General features: G+C 41.7%; 1 protein-coding gene across 3 annotated transcripts in view; it reads left to right on the top strand.

Moving 5' to 3' along the window:
* The window catches only part of TBX15 (T-box 15), a 52976-nt gene that overhangs the window by 23893 nt on the left and 6342 nt on the right, over positions 1–22741 (top strand). For 2 of the 3 annotated variants that reach the window (XM_014550109.1, XM_014550112.1), the window contains exons 6-8: positions 3050–3114; positions 16474–16571; positions 21575–21673. In XM_014550109.1, the coding sequence (XP_014405595.1) occupies positions 3050–3114; positions 16474–16571; positions 21575–21673 (262 nt within the window). The remainder of the gene's footprint in view (positions 1–3049; positions 3115–16473; positions 16572–21574; positions 21674–22741) is intronic. The other variant, XM_014550110.1, reaches the window with a different exon arrangement.

Genomic DNA, 22741 nt, shown 5'->3' on the forward strand with positions numbered 1-22741 from the left:
ATATTCACTCATTGAACAAATATTTTACTGAGCATGAATAGCATGTCATATTAGATCCTGCTTAATAAAATGTATATAAAATAGATAGGGTTCCTACCTGTAGAGCAGGGGGAGAGATAACTAGTAAATATGTGAACAAAAAAAATAAATGTACAATTGCCAACTAGGTTAAGAGTAAAGACTGAATTAAAGAGGGTGCAGTTAAAGAGAGTAGCAGGCCCTAGCCAGTTTGGCTCAGTGGATAGAGCATCTGCCTGTGGACCCCCAGGTTTGATTCTGGTCAAGAGTACACGCCTAGGTTGTGGGCTTAATCCCCAGTGGGGGGCATGCAGAAGGTAGCCAATCAATTATTCTCTCTCATCATTGATGTTTCTCTCTCTCTCTCCCTCTCCCTTCCTCTCTGAAATCAACAAAAATATATTTTAAAAAAGTAGTAGAAGCATGCTATTTTGGAGGAGTGATCAAGGAAGACCTCTCTCATGAAATGACATTAAGAGTGAGACTTAGGAGGAGGAGTTAGCTATGTGAAGAATACAGAAAGGAGCATTTTTTTCTGGAGATAGAGTGAGTGTGAGGGGCTTGAGCAGGAAAAGTTTGGCACATTCCAACACTGAGAGTAACTCAGTGGGCTTGAGCCTATGAACCAGGGGTAGCAGAGTGTGGGTGGGGCCAGGCATGGAGTACAGTGGGAGTCACTGAAGAGAATGACATGATCCAATTACATGCTAACAAAGATCACTTCGTTTGCTGTTTAAACAAGAGATTGGACAGGGAAGAAGGAAGATCAATCTGAAGGTTAGAGTAGTTTAGTCAATAGATGATGGTGACCTGGTCTAAGGTGGGGTGATACAGACAGACAACCATATTAGGGTCTAATTGATAAATGTAATGATGGAGTAGGGTTGAAAATGAACCACTCAAATGCATCTCACATGTTATCTCCTAAGACCTCGGAGCACTTCAAGTTGGAATAATCCCTACATTCTCTAAGCACTCACAGCACTCTAGCTTTATGGCAAACCCAATCACTTTCTGTTTTACATTGTAATTATTAGTGCACGTCTGCTTTCCTAGATTATAAGCTCCTTGGGTTGGAAGGAAAGACAGTAACAGCCATGTACTGACCACCATTCTGCCACCTGCACTACCTGTCACAGTGCTTTGCACACAAAAGGCACTTGATAATAAATCAGTAATGAGTAGCACAACCACACTCCTCATGAAGTTCTCTGAATCTCACATTAAAAACTTTGAAACAAGTATAGAGATGCTGTTTTCCCTAACATTTGGTGGCATTTGTCTATTAAACTTCTGTACAGGCCCCTTGGCCTGAGATCCAGTGAATTGTGTGAAACAGGTTTTCAACCATTTCTACCAGGCCCATGAAATAGACTGTCGTTATATTTACAAAGGTCTGTGGAGGTCCCTGAAACACAGCAGCACAATCATATATCATAAACCCCTATCATAAATGGGTCGGATAGGATAAGCCAACTTGAAAGAGAAAATAAAATATTATAACCCTGACTTGAAAAGAAAATATGGTGTGTGGTTTATTGCTGTGGATTATGGAGGAAGAAAGAACTGATTTTTAAGTCAAGAACAGAATGCAGTGACAGTCTTTAAACTCAATTCAGTATTCAGAGGGCAGACAGTAGACGCTGGAAAGCCGAAGCTTCAGGCTCCTGCTCTGGTCTATAAAATACATGTAAAATTGTTTTTGCTGCATTTTTAGTGCTACATTATTAGTATGTCATTCTAGAGGCAAGGAATGTTGAGGAGGGGGAAAATAACAGGTACTTTCAAGTTTTTTTCATCAGAATCTCACATTGCATTTTAAAGTCCTTTAAAGACTGTGGCTTTGGGAAATTCTGCTCTGATGGAAGAGGGTCTTGAGTAGATTTGCAACACTGGAAAGAACTGGAACTATCCCAGCGATAAGTTCTGCAATTATCAGAAAAAGATGGTATCAAATAATGAGATTCTCTTATTTCTAGAATGACTTTCCATTGAGCATGCCTTCCCTCCTTTCCTGAGCTCCCCAGCCTCCACCCCTAAGTCTCTATTGTTTCAATATAGAGAATCATTCACATCTGGTTCAGACATGAAGGTATCAAAATGCATCCCATGACCAAGGCTGAAAGCAGAAACATTAGAGCACATATGGAATTTGTTGGTCAGGCTTGTTCTAGTCTAGAGGCACAAGGACAATGCATACAACCACTGCGGAGACTGACAGAACTAGGATAGGAAATGATAGAGAGGAGCTTATGCACTAAGTGGAGGTTGACCAGATAGCTTCTAAGGACTTGTTTAAGCTGGGTCACATGGTTGTTTTGCTGCGTGTGCTCAGCCTTATGAAACTGCCTCTCTATTTCTTCTGATTCTCTTATAAGCCTTGGAGATTGAATGAGATATGTTGCATTCTGCCCCCTTCAAGTCACACATTTTTAGCTTTTCCTTTGGGTGCAGCCTTGACAAAAGAATAGCTACTTCTTGTGTCTTTTATGAGACCATTTCAGGTCATCAAAGAAATAATCCCTAGTGGCTCGAAGACACAACTTAAGTAAAATGGGTAATGCAGCCAATTATTTGGATCCTTCAGATGAGGCAGGTTGTCTTGGTGATTCCTCCTGATTGGCTTGGCTGAATGCATTCATTCATTATTCATTCACTTACTCACTTATTCATTTACTCACTCATTCAATAACCACTTTTTAGGGGCCTCCTGTGTATCATGTACCATGGACCCAGTTTTCCATTTCAATACCTTTATCACCATTTTGGGGCAACAAAAGTGAATGAAAAAGAGTTTATGGACTCATACTGGGAAAAACCTTGTTTTTAGGGAGAAGAGGGTCAGGTGGGTCGGACATCTGTGTGCCAGGCCTTAGTCCTATATCAACTTCATTTAAAGCTCCAACTAAAAGGAAATGAAATAACAACACTAGCTGTTATTAACAGAGTGCCTTTTCTTATTTTTCTAGGAGCAACCAAAAAAGAAGTCCATTAATGAAAATATAATTCATGCTTCTTTGTTTGTTTCCAGATCACCAGATTAAAAATTGACCGAAACCCTTTTGCTAAAGGATTCAGAGATTCTGGAAGAAACAGGTAAGAATTGGGAAAGAGACTCACTGACACTTCTTTTATATGTGATGTTATTCCAACCACACCCCTTTGGCTCCTGCTTTTTGGAAAACACTTGCATGTCACTGTGCAAAGACAAATAGATAGCTGATCCAAGAATGAAAAAGCTGCCCTCTAAAGGCTGAATTATCCAGATTGGTTGGTAAAACACTCTAAAATAGCAGATCAAGTCCTTCCTCCTCTACATCATACTTGGTAATTCAGGCACTTAAAGCAAAACAAATTTTTTGGTGATTTATTATCATCAAAAGATTACTTTTTCTGTTACACATTTATATGTGGCTAGAGAACCTACAGTGATATTTCATCTATTTTTCATTATCAGGAAATAAGGAATTGTGGACAAATAAAATTTTTCACACAATTATTACTTTTAAGAGGTAAAACGGTGTTAAAAAATTAACCATTTTTCTGAAATGATTAATATGAAAACATATGAGATGTTTCTGCTTTAATAAATAGAGTTTATAGAGCAGCACCTCTCTGGGTGCCCTAACATCACCATTGATTAGGTTGTTATATAGTGAAACTCTTAGGAATTATTGACGTTTATAGAACTATTTGCTCCTGTTGTAAATGGCCTTGGAGACTCTGGTATTTTTCTAGTTAATTCTTTCTTCTCTCTAAATACCTCCTTTCTAAAATGAAAACCTGTTATCCACAAAGTTAAGAGAGAACTGAAATTGCCAGGGAAACCAGATTGATCTAAGGTTATTCTATCAGAAAATGTCACTTTACACAAACCACACTGAAATAGCAAATGTGACATTCATGTCTCATAAAGTGTGTAGGCTTTGCGATCACTATTTACTTTAGTGTTAAGACATTTTCCAAATTGGGGGCATTTCTTTACATTGGAATGATATAAATTGCCAGGAGTTATCTTTGCTATTTTCTATGCAAGAGTTGTCAGATGAACTAGTTTTATATTTAATCACTCCATGAACTACATAGCTAGCACATATTAGAATCCAGATTTATGCTAAAAGTCAGTGATTATTTCCTTTACAAAATGATTTATGAAAGTTTTTATGAGATCCTTATCATATATGTAAAAACATTTAGATTTCTATATAATTTTATTTACCTCAGAATTTCTTAAGGTCCCATCTATTGAATAAAGTAAAAGCCCTCTTAAACTTCCAGTTTGCAGATGACAAAATTGAGTAATATGTTTTAGGTCAGGCAACTAGTTAGTGATACAGCTACGCGAGAACTCAGGCATATGGACTCCAGGCCAGATGCCTTCCTGCTCAACGGCTCTTTGTTTAAAATAAGACAAAAGCCTTTGTTTTCAAAACATAGCCAACGAAGAACGAATCCCTATTCATTTCAGTTCAGAGGGATGGTCCTCTTCCTCACAATGAGTTTCTAGTTCCTGTTCAGGTCACAGAAGATGCGTGGGAGCTATTTCCTGTTGCCTCCCTTCCTGGGCTGGCTCTTTGGGCATATTGAGGACCTTGTTAGTGATTGGAGCTCAAAATAGAAGCTGGCCCTTCAGAAAGAAGCCTCGGGTATTGGAGATGTTTAACTTGGAGTCCAGGGATGGACATCATGGGTTCTGTGTGTTTCCAAATATTGTAAATAATATCGTGTGCGGATGAGCAGGTGTGCGTTTTTCCAGGGAGAGGTCTACGGCTTTCTTCAGATTCTCGAAAAGGTCTGTGAACAGCAGTTAAGAATTTCTGCTCTAGACACAACTGTATTTGCCCAGGGCCCAACCAGCCCTACCGTCTTTAGTTATTCAAGTACTTTCCTTTTTTTTTTTTGCCTCACCAGTGGCATTTGTTGTGTTTATTTTCTTCTTGGAGATCCAGAGCTTTTCTTTTTCTTTCGTTGCTTTACTTTCCTAGTGGAATCCTTGTTTGTCAGAGACGTGACCTGAACGGAGAATCTGAATAGATAGGCTGTACTGACCAGAGCTACAGCTGGGCTGTGGGGTTGGAGCCACATTTTAATGGACTTAAGAATAAGGCCATGCACCTTGAAGCATTTGCCTCTGGTTATGAAGTTGTGATGACATCTCAGTTCAAGTCCTGAGGTCCCTTTGCCTCCTCAGTGGGCTGGAAGGGACCTTGACTCATCATGGGACCCTGGCCTGTGTCTGCTCTTATGGCTGGTAAATGTCTACTGTTCAGTAACTGCCTGTCCTGCCTGGGGAACTGCTCTTCGTTGTAAGGACTCCAGGAAAGCAGAACTACAGTCTTCAATCGCCCGTTTCAGTGCTTTATCTATTTACTAGAGGCCTGGTGCACGAAATTCGTGCACTCGGAGGGGGTCCCTCAGCCCGGATTGCCAGAGGATGCAGACCAGGCCAAGGGACCCCACCTGGGCACGATTGGGGGCTGGGGAGGGACATGGGAGGTTGGCCACCTGGGAAGGGACCATGGGAAGGCTCCAGGGCCCAATCTGCTGGACCCCAGCAGCAAGCTAACCTACCGGTCAGAGAATCTGCCCTCTGGTGGTCAGTGCACATCATAGCAAGCGGTTGAGTGGCCTTAGCATATCATTAGCATATTATGCTTTGATTGGTTGAATGGATGACTGGACACTTAGCATATTAGGCTTTTATTATATAGGATTTTCCTCATAGCCTGGAAATATCTCATTAAGTCCCATTAAAACCTGCACGCTGTTTTAAGTAATATTAGTAATTATAGAAGTTATCTGTGACCGAATGCTTACTGTGCTCCAGACCTTTTACTTACGTTCCTTCTAATCTTCAAAGCAACCTGTATTTTACAAATAGGGAAACTGAAGCTCAGAGAGTTTAAGCAGCTTTCCTAATGTTAGCCTGGAAATATCTCATTAAGTCCCACTAAAACCTGCATGCTGTTTTAAGTAATATTAGTAACTATAGAAGTTATCTGTGACCGAATGCTTACTGTGCTCCAGACCTTTTACTTACGTTCCTTCTAATCTTCAAAGCAACCTGTATTTTACAAATAGGGAAACTGAAGCTCAGAGAGTTTAAGCAGCTTTCCTAATGTCACACAGTAGAGCTGGAGCAAGAACTAAAACCCAAGTCTCCCTGACTTCCAAACCCGTGCACTTTCTGCTCTATGAGGCCAACGATTGACATTGGACTTATTTTATGTTCAACAGGTATGGAGAATAGAATTCTTTTTCCAAAAAAACCTTTACCTATTTAAAGATAAAGAACCTCCTATTTTCTAAAAACCTGTATATACTCTGCCCATCTTTGTCTATTTCCCCAGGACTTTGTCATCTGCTTTTTGCACCCCTGTAAACAAGGGGCTCCCTAATAGAGGCAGGAAGTCAGGCTGAACTTTGCTGGCAGGTGAAACTGCGATACAATGACACTAAAAACCTGTGTCATGATGGGGCAAGGATGCTCATTAAAGGTAGAAACCATTTTTGTCTCCCAGCGCTCTGGGAAGCTGAACTAAAATACACTTGTGGCCCTTATATTCTCTCTTTGAAAAGCTCCAAATTATCCGGTTATGACAATTTAATTATCACTAGCTGCCTGCAGGATCTGATGAGGGCGAGAATGATTAATGCCATTGTGCAGATGGGAGGGATTGATGGGAGAGGATCTAGAGGATTATCTGTAAATCTTCTGGTGGTTTGTGCCAACATCAGAGCCCAGTTTGTCACCTTCCAACCGGTGCCTCATCTGTTGCCTTTCTCCTGCTAACAGAGTTCTTATGATCTGTGATCCTCCCCAGGCCTTTTAGACATTGAATGACTCATACAGACGAGCATGGTTTGACGAGTTGCATATAAATGTACCCCAAACATACGGATTACATTTCCTTTCAAAACACATGGGCTTAAAAATTAGGGGGAAAGCGCTCAGCCAATGTTTTTTGGTTTTGCAGAACACAAAACATTTGTGGAATACTTTGGAGTCCCAGAATTTGCCAAACCTCAAACCAAAACACGTTCAGGTTTGTTGATCTCAACCCATCCTAGCGCGACGCAGAGGCCCAGGAAGGGAGGAGTGTCAGAGGAAGGATGAGGAGGACACAGCCGCCTGATAGTCTCTTTAGATGCCTCGTGCCAGTCTGTGGGCCAGTAAGCCTCTCATTGCAGCACATCGTCCTGTGGCTGGGCTGACAGCAGTGCCCGCTGAGGGTAGCCAGGATGAGGATACTTATTTCCCATTCTTCCTTTTTCAATGTAAAGAGATATCCATGGAGAAATACTTCTGGCTTCTCGCCCCATCGCTTCCTCCTTCCCCTCGATGGGAACCAAGGTAACTGATCTGATTGCCGAGTCTGGGAGGAGGAACCCTTCAGGACCTGCTTGCCTGCAGAGAGCTGGCCTTTTGGGCTCTTTCCATTGTATGGTAAACCCAGCAGAAGAGGCCCACAGTTTGGGGGAGTAGCTTATTTCAGTGGAGTTCTAGCCCACTCATTCAGCCTTCATGCCTATGCCATAGTCTCCAGACACCTTTGCCAACAGTCAAACTGCTATTTTGGTCTCCATTGCATCAGACTCGTAGGTCTTTCTTGGAAATTATTCTGAGTTCAAATAAGGATAAGAGGTGATATTCATGGGGTCTTCCAGAACCCCAAGGGGAGCCTCAGTGAGTCCACGGTGTCAGTCCTGTGGTGTCACCATCACTGGAGCCTGTCGTGGTTCTCCTACTTCTTTAGGAATCGTCATTCACACTCTGGTGTGAGAAGGTCATCACCCTTCAAACTCTACTTACGAAGCTTCAACTTTTTTTCATTTGCATGTAACTAGGTCCCTGATGAGAAGTCTCCACCAGAAAGACACATGTGTGTTTGTGTGGGTGCATGTATGTGAATGCATGTGCGTGTGTTTGTGTTGTGGGGAAGAGTAGTAGTCATCTGGGCCTTTCAAAGTGGAAAGCCTCACTGATTTTGCTTCCAGACATGGTCTTTGCAATGGGTGGAAGATTTTATTTACTTCTATTGTTCCTCCTCCTAGATTTCTCAGAAATTATGTGGTCTAAATCTGGCTTTGGGTGGGGAGTGGGTCAATACATGCTTACCTTTAATCAGATCTAGCCCCAGGACCCAATTTCCAGTGTTACCTCTGGGAGGTAACTCCTCCTGGGAGGAGACAGTAACACCCTCCTGTTTGGGGGTGGGGGGCGGGAGGTAGATTCCTTTAGCTTGAGATGACTGTTTCTTGTGTTCTGGGTTCTAGGACTCTGCCCCCTGCTGGAATGTAAGCTCCTTGGAATAAGACTACCTTTTTCAGCTTTCTATTTTTAGATTTTTTTTCCTATAGTCATGTATACAGAGTAAAATAATACTTGTTTGTTTAGTACAAAACAGTAAACACAGCTAGGGAGTGGCAGAGAAATGAAAAACCAGGAACTCTGGAGCGAGAAAGCCTTACCCCAACCAAGGCCGATGGGGAGCTAGCTTTGGACCAAATAAGAAGGGAAGAGAGAATGAATTTATAAATAGGCTTATTTTGAAAGCCTAAAGGCAATTTTGGTTCCAATCTGAGATGGACCGCTGCTGTGAGACACTGATTTATCCTAATTATGGATTAGCCACCCCTCCCACTCCCTGCCCTTCAGGCCAGCTGAGCTGGCTCTGGATAGTGGGGGCGTGTCTGCACTGCCTGGCTCCCTGGAAAAGGAGGACACCCAGTAGGTTTCAGAGTCTGTGAGCCCCAGGGAGGCAGGGGTCCCAGGGGCTGCGCCCAAGCACAGTACGATTTGGTTGAGAAAGGTCAGTAGCAAACTGAGAGGTAAAATTACATCTTTGGGGGTTTGCCACCCCAGTGGGAAGCCTGTTCCAAAGAGAAGACAAAGGTCATGGAACTGCAGAGAAGAGGCTTCGCTCTGAGTGTCATGGCCCAGAAGCAGCTGTAGGAGGTGCGTCCGTCAACATGCCTGGACAGTCCACTATGCTCAGCTAGAGGGAGCATTGTAACCACAGACCTTGCGCTGGGAGGGGGCAGCTGGAGGAGCAGAAAAGAGAGGGCTCCTGGGGCTGTCGGCACACATCTGATGTGAGAGCCTCTTTGTTGTTAGGGTGGCTGCCAAGATTTTCCAGAAAGCCCAAGTCAGCTTGGGAAATTTCATATAATTCCCAGGGACTTCCTCCAAAGCAAACACATACATAAAAAAGGAGAGGATTGAAATTTTGATATGTCTGGGGACTGAGAGGTTCTATGAACTTGCTTTAAAAGTGCCATGAAGTCCACAACTCTGGGTCCTCCTCTGTCAACAGCCTCCATCCTGCCTTTGACCTTGTACTTTACCCTGACTTCCAGGATCATTGCGTCTAAGACAACTGCAGAGGGGGGCTCTCTCGTGACGTGGTTTCCTCCACATGCTCCTAGCTGGCCTGGCGCTCCAGAAGCTGTGCTGTTGGCACCACGAGAGGTCCCAGGTGGAGTGGCCCTTCTGTAGTTCAGGGAATTGGAATACTTTAGGAGGGTATCTTTTTTTCTAAGGGGTTCACTTGTGGAGGCTTGAACCAGGACACTCAAGTTCCACATCAGAAAGGAGCTGGTGGCAGGCCCTGAATGATGGGGAGGTTGGTTTATATGGGCAAATAGTTTTAATAGGTTGCCCCTCACTGAAAAGCGACAGGGTCTGCAGGATGAGGTGTAGGAAGCAATCTGAGTTCGAGCTAATTGTTGGCCAGCACTGTTGTTTGCTGGGAATGTGACTGGCTGGTGGCAGTCCGTCCGGGTGCCTAACGTCCCTTCGCATATTGTTTCAGGGGATGGTGATCTAAAAATGGAGCCATTAAATGCGTTACAGGGGTGAATGTATTTGTTTGCTGGAAGAGGATGCATAACGAGGCTCATACTTAAGCCAAAGAAAGGAATCTCTACTGGTGGTGAGGAAATATTTGGGAGTAAAGAATTTTCCCCTGCCCCGCTCTTAAGCAGCTACTATCCTAAGGCCATGTTCATAGAGGGAGAATCCATCTCCCTGAGCACAGACAGGAACCCTTGTCAAGGTCTAGCCCCTCCTCATAACACCCACTCAAGGTCGAGTGTGCAACTAGAAAGAGATCTGTGAGATGAGGAATTAGAGTGGCTGAAGTTCACAGACAGGAAAAGAAAAAGTCATCTAGAAATGAGCCCTGGGCCAGTTCATCTTTGCTTATATCCTGCAAGAAACAGCTTTTCGTTGGGAGTCGGGGGAAGAGGGGTGCAGGGCGAATCTCCATTACAACTGGTTAGTAGAGTTCTCTATTATAATCAAGCATCTCAAATCTTGTCTACACTCTTAACTATTAAACTGAATATATAAAGTTACTATGGTAAAATATCAGCAATTTTATACAGTTCAACCTCATGCATTTATTTATAGTCATTCAAATTGTAAATATATACATAGTAATAATCATTTCATGTAGTATCTGTGGTCCAAGTCATCCACTTTTATCTCTGAGTTGATCAGTACTGGTACAGTGTTACCCATTTTACTGATGGTAAAACTGAGTACAGTAAGATAATAGCGTTTAGAATTTGCAAATCCAGCAGGGACAGCATCCAGAGAATGATGTCACCCTCCTCGCTAGGCACTGCTTGCCAGTCAACAGACAACTTCGCCCTTGTCCACCTCCAGTCCCCTGTTGCTCCTGAAGGCTCACGTAGCCAGCATAGAGCCAATGAGCTAACCACTTGCCTATTTTCAAAAGCATGACTTTCCAAGTGTCTCACTTTCAATTTCTGTATTTTCATTTGTCCTCCCTAGAGTCATTGGCTGTATTTTTTTCCAGCCAATCTCCTCCTGCTCTTTCCTGGCAATCTTTCTAGCCTCCGTAGATTGTGCATACTCTTTTGTTATCCCTGGCATGGGTAACATTTAGCTGAGCTATGGGAGTAATCAGTACTGGACTCCCTCTCTGGCCAGCGTGGCTGCATCTACAGTTCAAGGTAGCTGGCCCAGCACTGGACTCTGGCAGTTGCCTCCTGCCAGACTCCTCCTAGTCACCCAGGCCAGAGCTGTTCATCATATCCCCTGGCTTACGGTATTTAACAATTTTCTCTGCCTTGTTATTTGTTCCCCCTCCTCCATCATGAACCTTTTCCACCATTGTCCTCTTGGCCATGTGGATTTGCCAAGGAAGGTTGGCAGCTGTTTTATTATCTATGGCTCTTGCCCAGCAATGGTGTCATCTAACAGAGTGACGTCTTTTTAATGGCTAACATATTGGAGACTGAAATATCTGCAAGATAATGAGGCCTACAGAGGCTTGAGGGACACGTTTTTGGTTCTTGGAGGAGAGAGTAAGAAATGGGATTAAGTAACACACAGATCCTTCCGCATTCAGTCCAGAGCCAGAGGGCGGACACAGTTTTGAATTCCAGTGAAGTAAGAAGGTTTTCTCTTGTTTCAGGTTGTAACCTAAGCAGTTGGAGTGATTTCTTTTGCTTGAGTTAGACCAATGGTGCTCAAGCTTTCATTGTTTTCTCTCCTTTTGATATATTTTGTCTCTAATCAATCTGCATTTATTAGGTAACAATTAGGAGTAGTATCATGACCTCCATTTTACAGACAGGAGACTTAGGCATGAAGAGGTGATGTAATGTGGCCAAGTTGGCATGAATAAGCAGCAGGGCTGCAATCTGAACCCAGGCAGTCTGGCTCCAGAGCGTGTGCTCTTAACCACGATGCTAACCTGCCCCTCATGTGATTTAGTATTACCAATTTTTTTTCACCAGTCATCTTTCATTAGGTGTTCATTACAATATGAAAGGATTCAGAGGTGCTGGGAGAAGGTCATGATCAGGAATGTGGACTCCACATTGGGCCCTCTTCAGTGGTACTTGCTTAGTGCTCATATTTGAGTTCCTTATAAGAACGGCAGTAGTTCAAAAACACATAAGCTGCCAGTACCATAGAAAGCTCAGCAATGTTCCCTTTCTTCTTCTGGTAGTAACCTCTTTGAAACACTCCAGCAATGCCTTCAGGGGTGGAATCCCACATCAGTATCCAGCTTGGCAGTTCCTGTATTTTGATATCCATTAGTTTCTTCTCCTTCAATTGTATGATTGACACCATCTTGGAGTCCAGGGTCAGTATTACCAAAGTAAAGTTAGACCATTCCAGTCAAATGCAAAGAAACTTAGTATTTTAGTTAGCTTGCTTTATGTTTTCATTGCTTTTTATTGTACTTCTTGAGGCAGTGAAAACTCCCTATGGACTGCCATTGCTACCTATTCAGACTCAAAGGGGACAGGGTTCCCAAGTTGGAATCACTGTGTAAGAAACACTTGTAACTCAACTCCAAGCATTTGTCCATTGGACATCTACCTGCTTTTCCAAATCATTATAGGGCACATCAGTGACAACCAATTCATCATGTAGATATACTTTTTGTAGCATCTAAAGCCCAGTTTTGAATTTTGGCTTGTTTTGTTTTGCCAATTTGCAGACCTCTAGTTGGGAGGTCTTTTAAGACTATCCCCACACAACAAATACTCTGAGGAATCTATCTAGGTGTCGGAGCTGATTCCAGATCCAGCAAAGGAGAAGGATGCGTGGAAGGTTTGACCTCACCTTGGTGGACCAAGGGAGGATTAGAAAGTTGAGATACAGTAATGAGATCTGAAAGAACAGTATGTTCTTGTTTTGTGTCTTTTCAAATGTTGGAACAAGAAGAAAAAGGAAAGAAGCTCAAAGACACAGTATTACCCATTAGATAAAATCCAAGCACTTAACATGGAATAATTATCTATGGTTCCCACATCCCCCCACCCCCATCTTGCTGAATTATTTTCAGTTCCCAGAACATGCCTTCTCTTTCATACTTCCAAGTCTTCGCATATATTGTTAACTTCACTAGGAAAGCTCTTCTGCCTCTTGTCTGTGGAGAAAACTGTTGAGTACCCTTTAACATGAAGCTTAAATAACTGGCCTTTTATGGATTCTTCCTTGAATTTTCAGGCATATTAAGTACTTCTTGCTCAGTGCTCCATGGCATCTATATAACTCCACTGTAGGTAGCATTTATCACAGTTCAGAAATAGTCATTTATGTGTGCTCTTTTTGTTGAAAAGAACACACCTAAAGGGTAAAAGATCTTGTGTCTTTTTTACCTTAATATCTCCAAACTTAGAATAATTGTTTCCTGGTTGATAACTTGTTTATGTCTTCAAGATCCTGATCAGTAGACTTCCCTTAGCTCTTGACTGTCTTCTATTGAGAGATAACCAATGGTTTTATCAAATTCCTAGCATATGTTCCCTTTGTTATCAGCAAATAGGATGGGGAAAGAGTCAGAAGGAAGAAATACAGAGGAAATAAATAGAAGAAGAAACATAAAAAGCAGCTCTTTATCTCAAGAAAACGTTATCAGCAAATAAGATGGGGGAAGAGTCAGAAGGAAGAACTACAGAGGAAATAAATAGAAGAAACATAAAAAGCAGCTCTTTATCTCAAGAAAAGAAGCAGAAACCATGCACTGGTGTGCTACCTAATAGGCTCATGAATGTAGTTGTAATTGTTATAACTGTCAAATATTTGCTGAACTCCAAAGGGATGGCCCCAGCATTTTCTTTTTTGAATGAGAAGGTTGAAAGAATATTTCTTTACAGCCTGGCTATTTTTCCAAATCAGTTATCTCAAGGCATAATCAATTTGGAAAAGAGCTCTTTGGCTTGCTTCCTCTCTTTCCTTTTCTCCCTCCTCTTCAGCACATTCTGTTGGTTTGGCCAAGGGGCAGACTGAAAAGTCTAAAAAGACAAGGCCTGGAAATCAAAGAGGTAATTACAGCCAAAGGACTAAACAAAGAGGGTTTGGGTATGGCCTCTGTTGTCACTGGAGCAAACAGGGAGAAGTAAGCAAGAGGGCGACACTTGCCAAGTTGATCATCTCTGATTGGAAACCTCAGAGATGACATCAGTCTCCGGTGTGCAACAAACCCAGAGTGGCTCACCATGTGGAACATGTTAATGATATGTGGTTACCTAAGACCACTTTTTTTTATTTGTTAGACAAAGAATTCACATTTAAGGACCTTGAGATAAAATTCTGCAAAAAATAGGGTTTACTGATGATGAATAAGTAAACAATGAGTTACACAGGATAAACTTTGAAAAGACATCCAAATGGCTGAAGATGTAAATAAGTGGTTGGCAAGGACTCTTGTAAGAAGATGAGGGTGGAACTATTGGCCTCGGCTAAGGGGACTCAGACTCTGTTGAAGGTTAGAAATGCCATGACCGGAATGGAAGAAACCGAAGGAAACCAGAGTCAAGAAAGGCGTAATCAATAGAAATGACTCCCAAATCTCCAGTGCTAGAGGATTCCTTCTGTCTTCAGAGTTTTGATTTTACATCAAGTTTTCCCCCTCTCAGTTTTAGGCTTTGAAACTGAATGCGCGTTAAAGTTCATGAAATAATGACTCATACCACTGAGATCTTGCCAAGTAACAGGCATTGTGCTAAGCACCGGGACATAAAAAAACCCCATGAGATCCCCAAGCAAACACGCTAGTAGTGAGAGAGGTGAATTATTTAATGCTTATCTTGCCATGGCACTTCACCAAATCCTGATATATAGAGCTATATTTTCTAACAATTAGATCTAGCCAACGAAGCTTAATGATGAGGTTTGAGGACAAACAAGATGTGGCATACAGTGAACAAATATGATTAATTTTTCTACAAAGAGATATACTTTGAGTACATAAATAGATTCTAATAGATCTGTTAAAAAACTGAGTATTTCCCTTGGGAAATACTCCAACAGAGGCTGGATAACCATCCAAATGGTATCATAGGGTGACACCCAACATCCCTCCCATTTTTAAATCTATGATTCTGGAACTCAGTCTTTCAGGTGGATTTTAGATTTGGATAAATGCTAAATGGTCACTATCCTATATACAGTTGACTGCTTTAAATAAAAATATCAATAAATTTGCCACAGGTTTTTTTTGCCTGTTATGAAAGTGAAATAATAGTTAATTTTCTATTTTTTTAAATAAAAATAATATTGGAAATATTATCAGAGTGTTATTGGTACTTCACAGTCTTCTATCACCTTATTGTGAAATGAAAAGGGACTGTTCATTGTTCTTGAGCTAATATTGTTACCATCATTGATACATGTTCTTACGAAGAATGAAATAGAGGAGGTCAAACAATAAATAGCTCGTCATTTATAGTAAGCCTCCCATGCCACCAAAGGGAACCCTAAGATATTCTGATGGGCCACAACATTCCAAAGCAAGGCAGTAAGACCCAGCCTGTCCTGTTTCTTAAATTCAGCAAGGCTCAATGTGGCTGTACCTGCCTATCCCCTTAGTATTCGAATGTCCTAATTGCTTGGACTCTTTCTCTCTACAAATAGTTTCATGTACTGTATTCAACATTAATGTAGGGTGACTATGTGGAGATGTCTTCTATTCCTACTTTTAGCAGATTAACAGCTAATAAACACCATGCAACACCCTCTCCTCCCCACCTCTTCTAAAAATACAGTGTTTGATTTGCCAACATTGGTGTATTTAAAGCCTCCAAGATTCCAGAGAAGACTTGAGAAAGTTAACTGTGCAAGTAAGGCATGTTCAGAGAGGAAGTTCCAATACAAAAAACCAATCAGTTTATCAGCAGCTCATCTGAGAAGAACCTCAGGGTATTTTATAGTGACTTTTAAGAAAAGGATATTTGTTCTCACTTAAAATAAAACTTCTCACTTTCCTCTTGGGATGCAAGACAGAAGAGAACTCTGGAAATGTATTACCTGGGGCGATAAGTTTCATCTCAAGAGGGAAAACTTGTCTTTTCCAGGAAGGGACACCATGTTATATTCCAGTGACTTATGCCATTTCTCTACCCTCCTCCATAGTCCCTAAACTTCCTTTCCTCCACTTAGATAGAAGCAGTTAATTCTAAACAAAAGTCAATAATCAGAAGCTGTGTTCAAAACTTTAAATGAAACCCCATCTAATACTCTGTTTTGATGATATGTAATATCCACACAAAAAATGTCTGAGATAACCTGGATAGTTATGTTAAAATGATGTCCGTCAACACCTCATATAAATGATACAGACTTTACTGAAGGGTAAAGTAGCTACTTTCTGCTCAAGTCTACTCATGATATTCGTGACCCTGACCTTAACTTGTTCTTTTTCTCATGCGGACCAAACCTCCTTTGAAGGAAGGTCAGGGTGAAATTCCATTATAGTTATGACTTGCTTGCAAATAATCTTCTTCTTCCTCTGGCCACCCAGTGTCACTTGTGCCTTGTGCTCTTCCTGATTAGTTTACTGGTGCTGTTGTCTCTCAGTGCTTCTGTATATACCACCTGCCAGAAAAACCACCCAGGACCTGTAAAAAGTCAGTGTGTTTCTTGGGATTATTTACGACTTCCTTTACTGGCTTTTCTCTCTGCAGAACCGGACTGGAAGCCATCATGGAGACTTATGCGTTCTGGAGACCCCCTGTACGCACACTCACCTTTGAGGATTTCACCACCATGCAAAAGCAGCAAGGTAAAGCCCTGGGCAAAGCCTCTGCTCAGAGGTAGGGCCAGGGAGGGGGTGGGAGCTGAACTAATATAGCACATCTGGCCCCAAGCCCAGCCCAATTTTCCCGGAACGAAGATAATTTGGTAGCTCTGTAAAAACCAGAGCATCAACACTTGTACAAACAGGCCAGTTCCAGCTTTTCACCTGGCACCCCAAATTCTCTCTCCTTCCCAAAGCAAGGTTATACATTCATGATTATGATGGTGGTGAAATCATTTCCATCACTAAGCATTCACGAAGCCCTTGTCATTGGAAGAGATCTTCAGAATTACTTCACTTATTCCTCATGGCAGCCTTATCAGTTCTCTTGTTCTAGCTTTGTGGATGAGAAAAAACTTAGCTTTGGCTGGTGTAGCTCAGTGGTTCAGTATTGACCTATGAACCAGGAGGTCACGGTTTGATTCCTGGTCAGGGCACATGCCTGGGTTGCAGGCTCAGTCCCCAGTTGGGGCGTATAGGAGGCAGCCTATCAATGATTCTCTGTCATCATTGATGTTTCTATCTCTTTCTCACTCTCCTTCCCTTTCTCTAAAATCAATAAACATATATTAAAAAGACTCCCAAACTTAGCTTTGGACAATAGGAATAAATCACTCCAGGTTTGAAAGTGAGGAGAGGGCTGCCTGAATTTGTAGCTTGTGCTCTCTCCTTGGCTTATGTGGGACATGCCCCTCAAGTTGATGTGGTAGGTAGAGTCCCCTTCCCGCACTGCTTTGTGCTTTTCACCCAGTTTCGAATATCCCTTCCCTCGTAGCTTAGGTTCATAAACCTGTGGCCACGTGTACAGATGGCTCCTGGGCTGATTTCACCTCCTTTTCTCCATCTAGTCAGTGACTCTCCCAGGAGCAACACTCATTCATCTGGGTACCAGAGTGAAAGCTTTCCACTGTGTCAGACACCTTATGAGTCTCCCTCTCCAGTCTTTTCTTGCTCAAAAGTGACCGATCAAAATGACAGATTAAGCCTATTCTGTTCCATCAACAGGCCACCGTTCACAGAATTCTATCTTTGAACTTGTGGCTCTGTGATATGGGAGGCCATTCTAGGACTTGACAGTTCATTATATTACATTCCCTCTCAGGGGAGCTCCTGGCAGTTTATATACTAAAAAGGGTTTGTAACATAAAACACTGAAATGTCTCAGGTTTTACGATGAATACAGAGATTAAAAAGATAGGCTCTGCAGTCAGACAGTGTGGGGTAGGCTCTTCCTACTGTTCCTTCCTAGCTTTACAAACTTAGTCAAGTCCCTCATCCTTTCCGACAGTTTTCTCATATGGAAAAAGGGAGAATATAACAGAATTCTTATAAGGACTCACTGTTCCTTCCTAGCTTTACAAACTTTCAGTCCCTCATCCTTTCTGACAGTTTTCTCATCTGGAAAAAGGGAGAATATAACAGAATTCTTATAAGGACTAAAGGAAATGCATTTAAAAAGACAGGAAGCACTCAGTACATGCTAGCTCTCATCATCATCATCTCACCACCACCATCATCAAACCTATGTCTCTGTATATGGATACCTAAGAGGAAGATGAATCAGGGACAAGAGATGTCGCTTTTCTAATGATTATTCAAAGCATGATGAGCCCATTCATCTTTATCGGCATCTAGTGAGGCAAATGATCCAGAATTTCTATTTCTATTTTTATAAGTGGAAGAGAAATGGAAGTGACTTCCATTTCATATGAAGTGACTTGCTCCCCATAAAGCTTTAGTAGAAGCAGGTCAATAAATATTCAGGGTGTTATACTTCTTTAAAAATTCTCACCCAGGGACATGCTTTTATTGATTTTAGAGAGAGAAGAAGAGAAGGGGGGGAGGGAGAGAAACTTCGACTGGGGATCAAACCCACAACCTGGATATGTGCCCTAACCCGGAATAGAACCTGCGACCTTTCGGAGTATGGGACAATGAAACACACTGGCCAGGGCCAGGGTGTTATACTTCTTTTAGTCTTTCATGGCCCTTTTGAGGCATAGGTTTTTTGGGCAGGTGCAGCAATGGGAAACTGCATGAGTTGTTTAGGTATACAACATCTCAGGTTTCATGGTGCTTCTACTAAAAATTTATCGATACAAAGACTTATTGCTGATACTTTGCAAACAATGGTTTAAGAGAAATTGAACTTTTGAAGTAAAATGTCACACTTATTCAGTGACTCCCTTTTTCATCAGTGGGGGGAGAATGAGCCTGAATTATTGGATACATATGGCAGTGGGATGGGCTGGAGGAAAAGCCAAGACTTTATTTAACTGAAATACATTTCTGAACCATACACTGAACTTGATTCAGATTTTCATTATTAAAATATATGTTAGTTTCTTGATGTTAACAAAGGACGTAAAAGTAACAATCCCCATTTCCTCTTCCTTTAAGAAGTAAGAATTTCAGTAACTGTGGGCAGTATCATTCATAAAATGAAGAAAAGAGTCAGAGCCATCTGTGTTGAACTGTTTTTGTGTCTTAGAAGAAGTAGAGAGTGGTGAATTTCTAGAGGAAACTTCAGTGGCAGACCGATTGTGTAGCAATTACCTTTTAGTGAGAATACTGACAGTGTGGGCACTGAATCTAACATCCAAATGATGACTGACTCACCAAGGTGTCCATATTACCTCACTGCTTCAAACACATGACTCTCTGGCATGTCACATACATGGCCCAAGGCAGTTTTGAAGCTGCTGCTGCTACACCAACCTAACTGCTGGATGAGGTTAAGGATGCTTTATTCATTCTGCCCTTGCTTAATTTTTATTATGTTTTATTAAGATCCATTTTTGATAAATTTCAAGGAAAGCACTTAGTTGAATTAGCCACAGGTTGTAAACCTAATCCTTCTGTTTTTAAAAACATAGTGAATGGGCGTCCTCATTGTTTTCTCTTATAAGAATGCATGGGATTCAGTGTCCTCTGCCTTTTGCACAAAAAGAAACCGAGGCATAGAGCAGTCTAGCACCATATCTGCAGTTAAGTGGTGGAAGAACTGAGTTGAGAACTCCAAAGTGGATTTCCTACTTGACAGGACAGTTTCCACCAGACCACATTATCTTTCCTCATTCTACCTTAGTACAGCTTTAATTTTCTATTAAAAATGTAGTTTATTCTTCCAGTTGATGGCTTATTGTTCAACAGCTTATGCAATAACTCTCAATAGGTCCATATTTCATTTTAATGAAGTCAAGTGCTTGGTCTGACCTTCAGACATATTCATGTAGAATTAACAAGGGAGTTTATATTTTTGGAGAGTCTGGGGGTAGAAATTTTATTTCAGGAATGGCTTCTTGTTGAACACTGCTAGTGACAGGGCCAAAATGAACTAACCAACTAAGTTACGCTTAGGGAAGTTGACTGAGACAATACAGAGACAGAAGAAAAGAAATAACAGCCCAGGTCAGTTATAACCAAGTCCAATCCTGTTTTCCCGATGATGTTCAGATATTGTTCTGATAATGATGTTATAATGACATATATGATAGAGCTATTTGTATGGCCCAAACTGAGAGTACCTTTGTGAGCAGTGTCTCCAGGTATATCTGACAACTGTAGTGCTAAAAGGAACCCTCCCGGACCAGTGACACCAGAGCTACAATATGTCTCCATCTGTGGAAGTGAGGAGACCTGCCGTTGACAGAAGCCCTCCCTCTCCTCAACTGATAGCAGACACCACTAGGCAGATTTCAGCACCATTGGGTGTTTTAATGTTTGTGAGGTAGCTGAAGTTAGGATTATGAGGGTCTCTGTTGGTTTTTGGGATTTGTTTTAATTAGAGGTTGGTTAGTGAGAAGAATCAGTTACTGAGCAAGTTTATACTAGTAAGAGATTGGGAAAGGAGAACAGTTGAATGGGTAGCAGCCTTTGAACTACTGCATGATCACTGTAATGATTCAAAAATAGCTGATTTAATTTATCACTGAGATAAGGAATAATGCCCATGAGGAGATCTCATTTCTCACGGAGATAAGGAATAATGCCCATGAGGAGCTCATGACAAGGATTGGAGAACATTTTAATTATCACTAAAACCAACAGTTATTGGTTACATTTTCTATTTTGTTCCAAAGTCCCTTATACTCAGTGTGTCCAAAACTGATTCTATGATTTACCTCACAGATTTGGCGCCCTCTCCTGGAGGAAGGACACCACCATCCATTAATCCCCCACCATATCCAAACATTACCAAGTTCTTAGATCCATCCACATCTTAATTTCCCTTGCTACCACCCTACTCCCAGGTGTCATCATTTCTCATCTGACTTTATTCCCAGGCTCCCCAGGGTGGTAACCATGCTGCCAGAAACCCTGGATATACATTTTTTTTAGGTTTAAATCTGTTGGGAAGGTTATGTGCCTCTCTCCTAACATTTCTAGCCAAAATCCCACTGAGTCTCATGGACTCTAATTGAGTCACCTGAACCAATTGCTGAGGCAGTGGGGGCTGTGAACGTGATGCTTGGATTGTCCAGATGCAAGTCATGTGTTTTTCCGAATCATGTGCTTTTCCAGGAGGCTATGCAAAGGTCGGATGTACACTGCGGCAAGGAAGGCAGTAAAATAAGTAGCAGAGAAACAAACAAGTTTATGGAGGTGAAAAAAACAGGGGCAGTCCACCTAGGGAATGTGGAAGGCATAAAATAGGCCATCTAAGAAACAGAAGGACCAAGGTGAAGAATGAGAATTGGGCAACTATGTAAAATGCTGTTTTTAGGGGAAGAGGTTTGGATCTGCGCTTATCTTTAAACTTTATAGAGAAGGATGCACTAAGAGTCTTTCTAGACTGAAACCACACAATTCCCATTAGTGCTCTAATGTTTCACCTTTGCACGCTGAGAGGGGTACTGATTTCCACTAAGGGTAATTCCTTGGTTGGGGTGAACAGGGCTGTGATCATTAAACTTTATGGCTACTGGGTTGATTCCCTGGAATCAGTCCACAGGATGCTGACATTTTACCTCTTACCTGTTTGAAAGCCTCAAAGAAAGCCACTCAAGGACACATAATGAATCAGCACTTCTCAGGGACAGATGCCATCGAGTTCTACGAGAGGGGTGCCTGGCTCATGGAACCAAGTAATTACATGGAAATTTATTCTTTACTAGCTCAGATGGGGTTTTGTTTTACCATTTTTAAGTTTTATTTTTTAGGGTGGGATGGGGAAGCACAACAAATTGAACCCAAAAGGAAGCTGTATGTGAAAGCCTCCATATTACAGTCTGGAAGTGATCAATTTAAAGATGCAAAAGTCAGCAGGTTTGCTATTCAGGATTTTCATGGTCACATTTAACTGTCTTCATAGTGCACAAGTATATTCTGGGCTATTGTCTTCATATGGAATCCCTGCTACACATGGATTCTTTTTGGTTATTTTGGCTGTTAGCCTTGAATATTGGAGCACATTAAAGTCGAGTTTGAATGTTAATGAACACCTCCTCACTTTGGTCAACAAACTAGGGTGCAGAAAGGTAGAGTGGGTGGAGGATAGGTCTTGGAATGCCAGAGGGTTTTTGGTTACTTAGGACATTATGTTTTTAAAAACATTATATTAGTTTCAGATGTACAAACTAGTGATTTGACATTTATATACTTTACAATGTGATCACCATGGCAAATCTAGTCAATATCTGTCCCTGTATACAGTTATTACAATATTACTGACTATATTCCCTATGCTGTACAACCCTGTTCACTTATGTGTGGAATCTAAGAAACAGAACAAACTAACAAAACAAAACAGACTCACAGAGACAGAGAACAAACTGATGGTTGTCAGAGGGGAGAGGGATAGGGGGATGGGTAAAAAGGTGAAGGGGATTAAGAGGTACAGACTTCCAGCTATAAACTAAATATCTAGGCCATTACATTTGAATCACCTCTCAGAAGTGGATTAAGTCCTTGGAGTAGACTCAGTGGTCTTCATCCACTGGGGAAAGTATCCATCTATCTATTTGTGTTCAATTCTGCTTTGCTTGATCTGAGAAGAGATGGAGACATAGGGCATCTAGTGTCCATAGGGGCAGAGGTCAGTGGGGAGGGGCCAATATTCAGAGAGGAAACAGAGTTGGGAATATGGCTCTGGTGAGTCCATAGCTGTCACGTGCCCAGTGATCTGTCTTCTAGCATGTTACATCGGGGCATCT

Source organism: Myotis brandtii, unplaced genomic scaffold (genome assembly GCF_000412655.1).
Source record: "Myotis brandtii unplaced genomic scaffold, ASM41265v1 scaffold582, whole genome shotgun sequence".
In the NCBI taxonomy this organism is placed as follows: domain Eukaryota; kingdom Metazoa; phylum Chordata; class Mammalia; order Chiroptera; family Vespertilionidae; genus Myotis; species Myotis brandtii.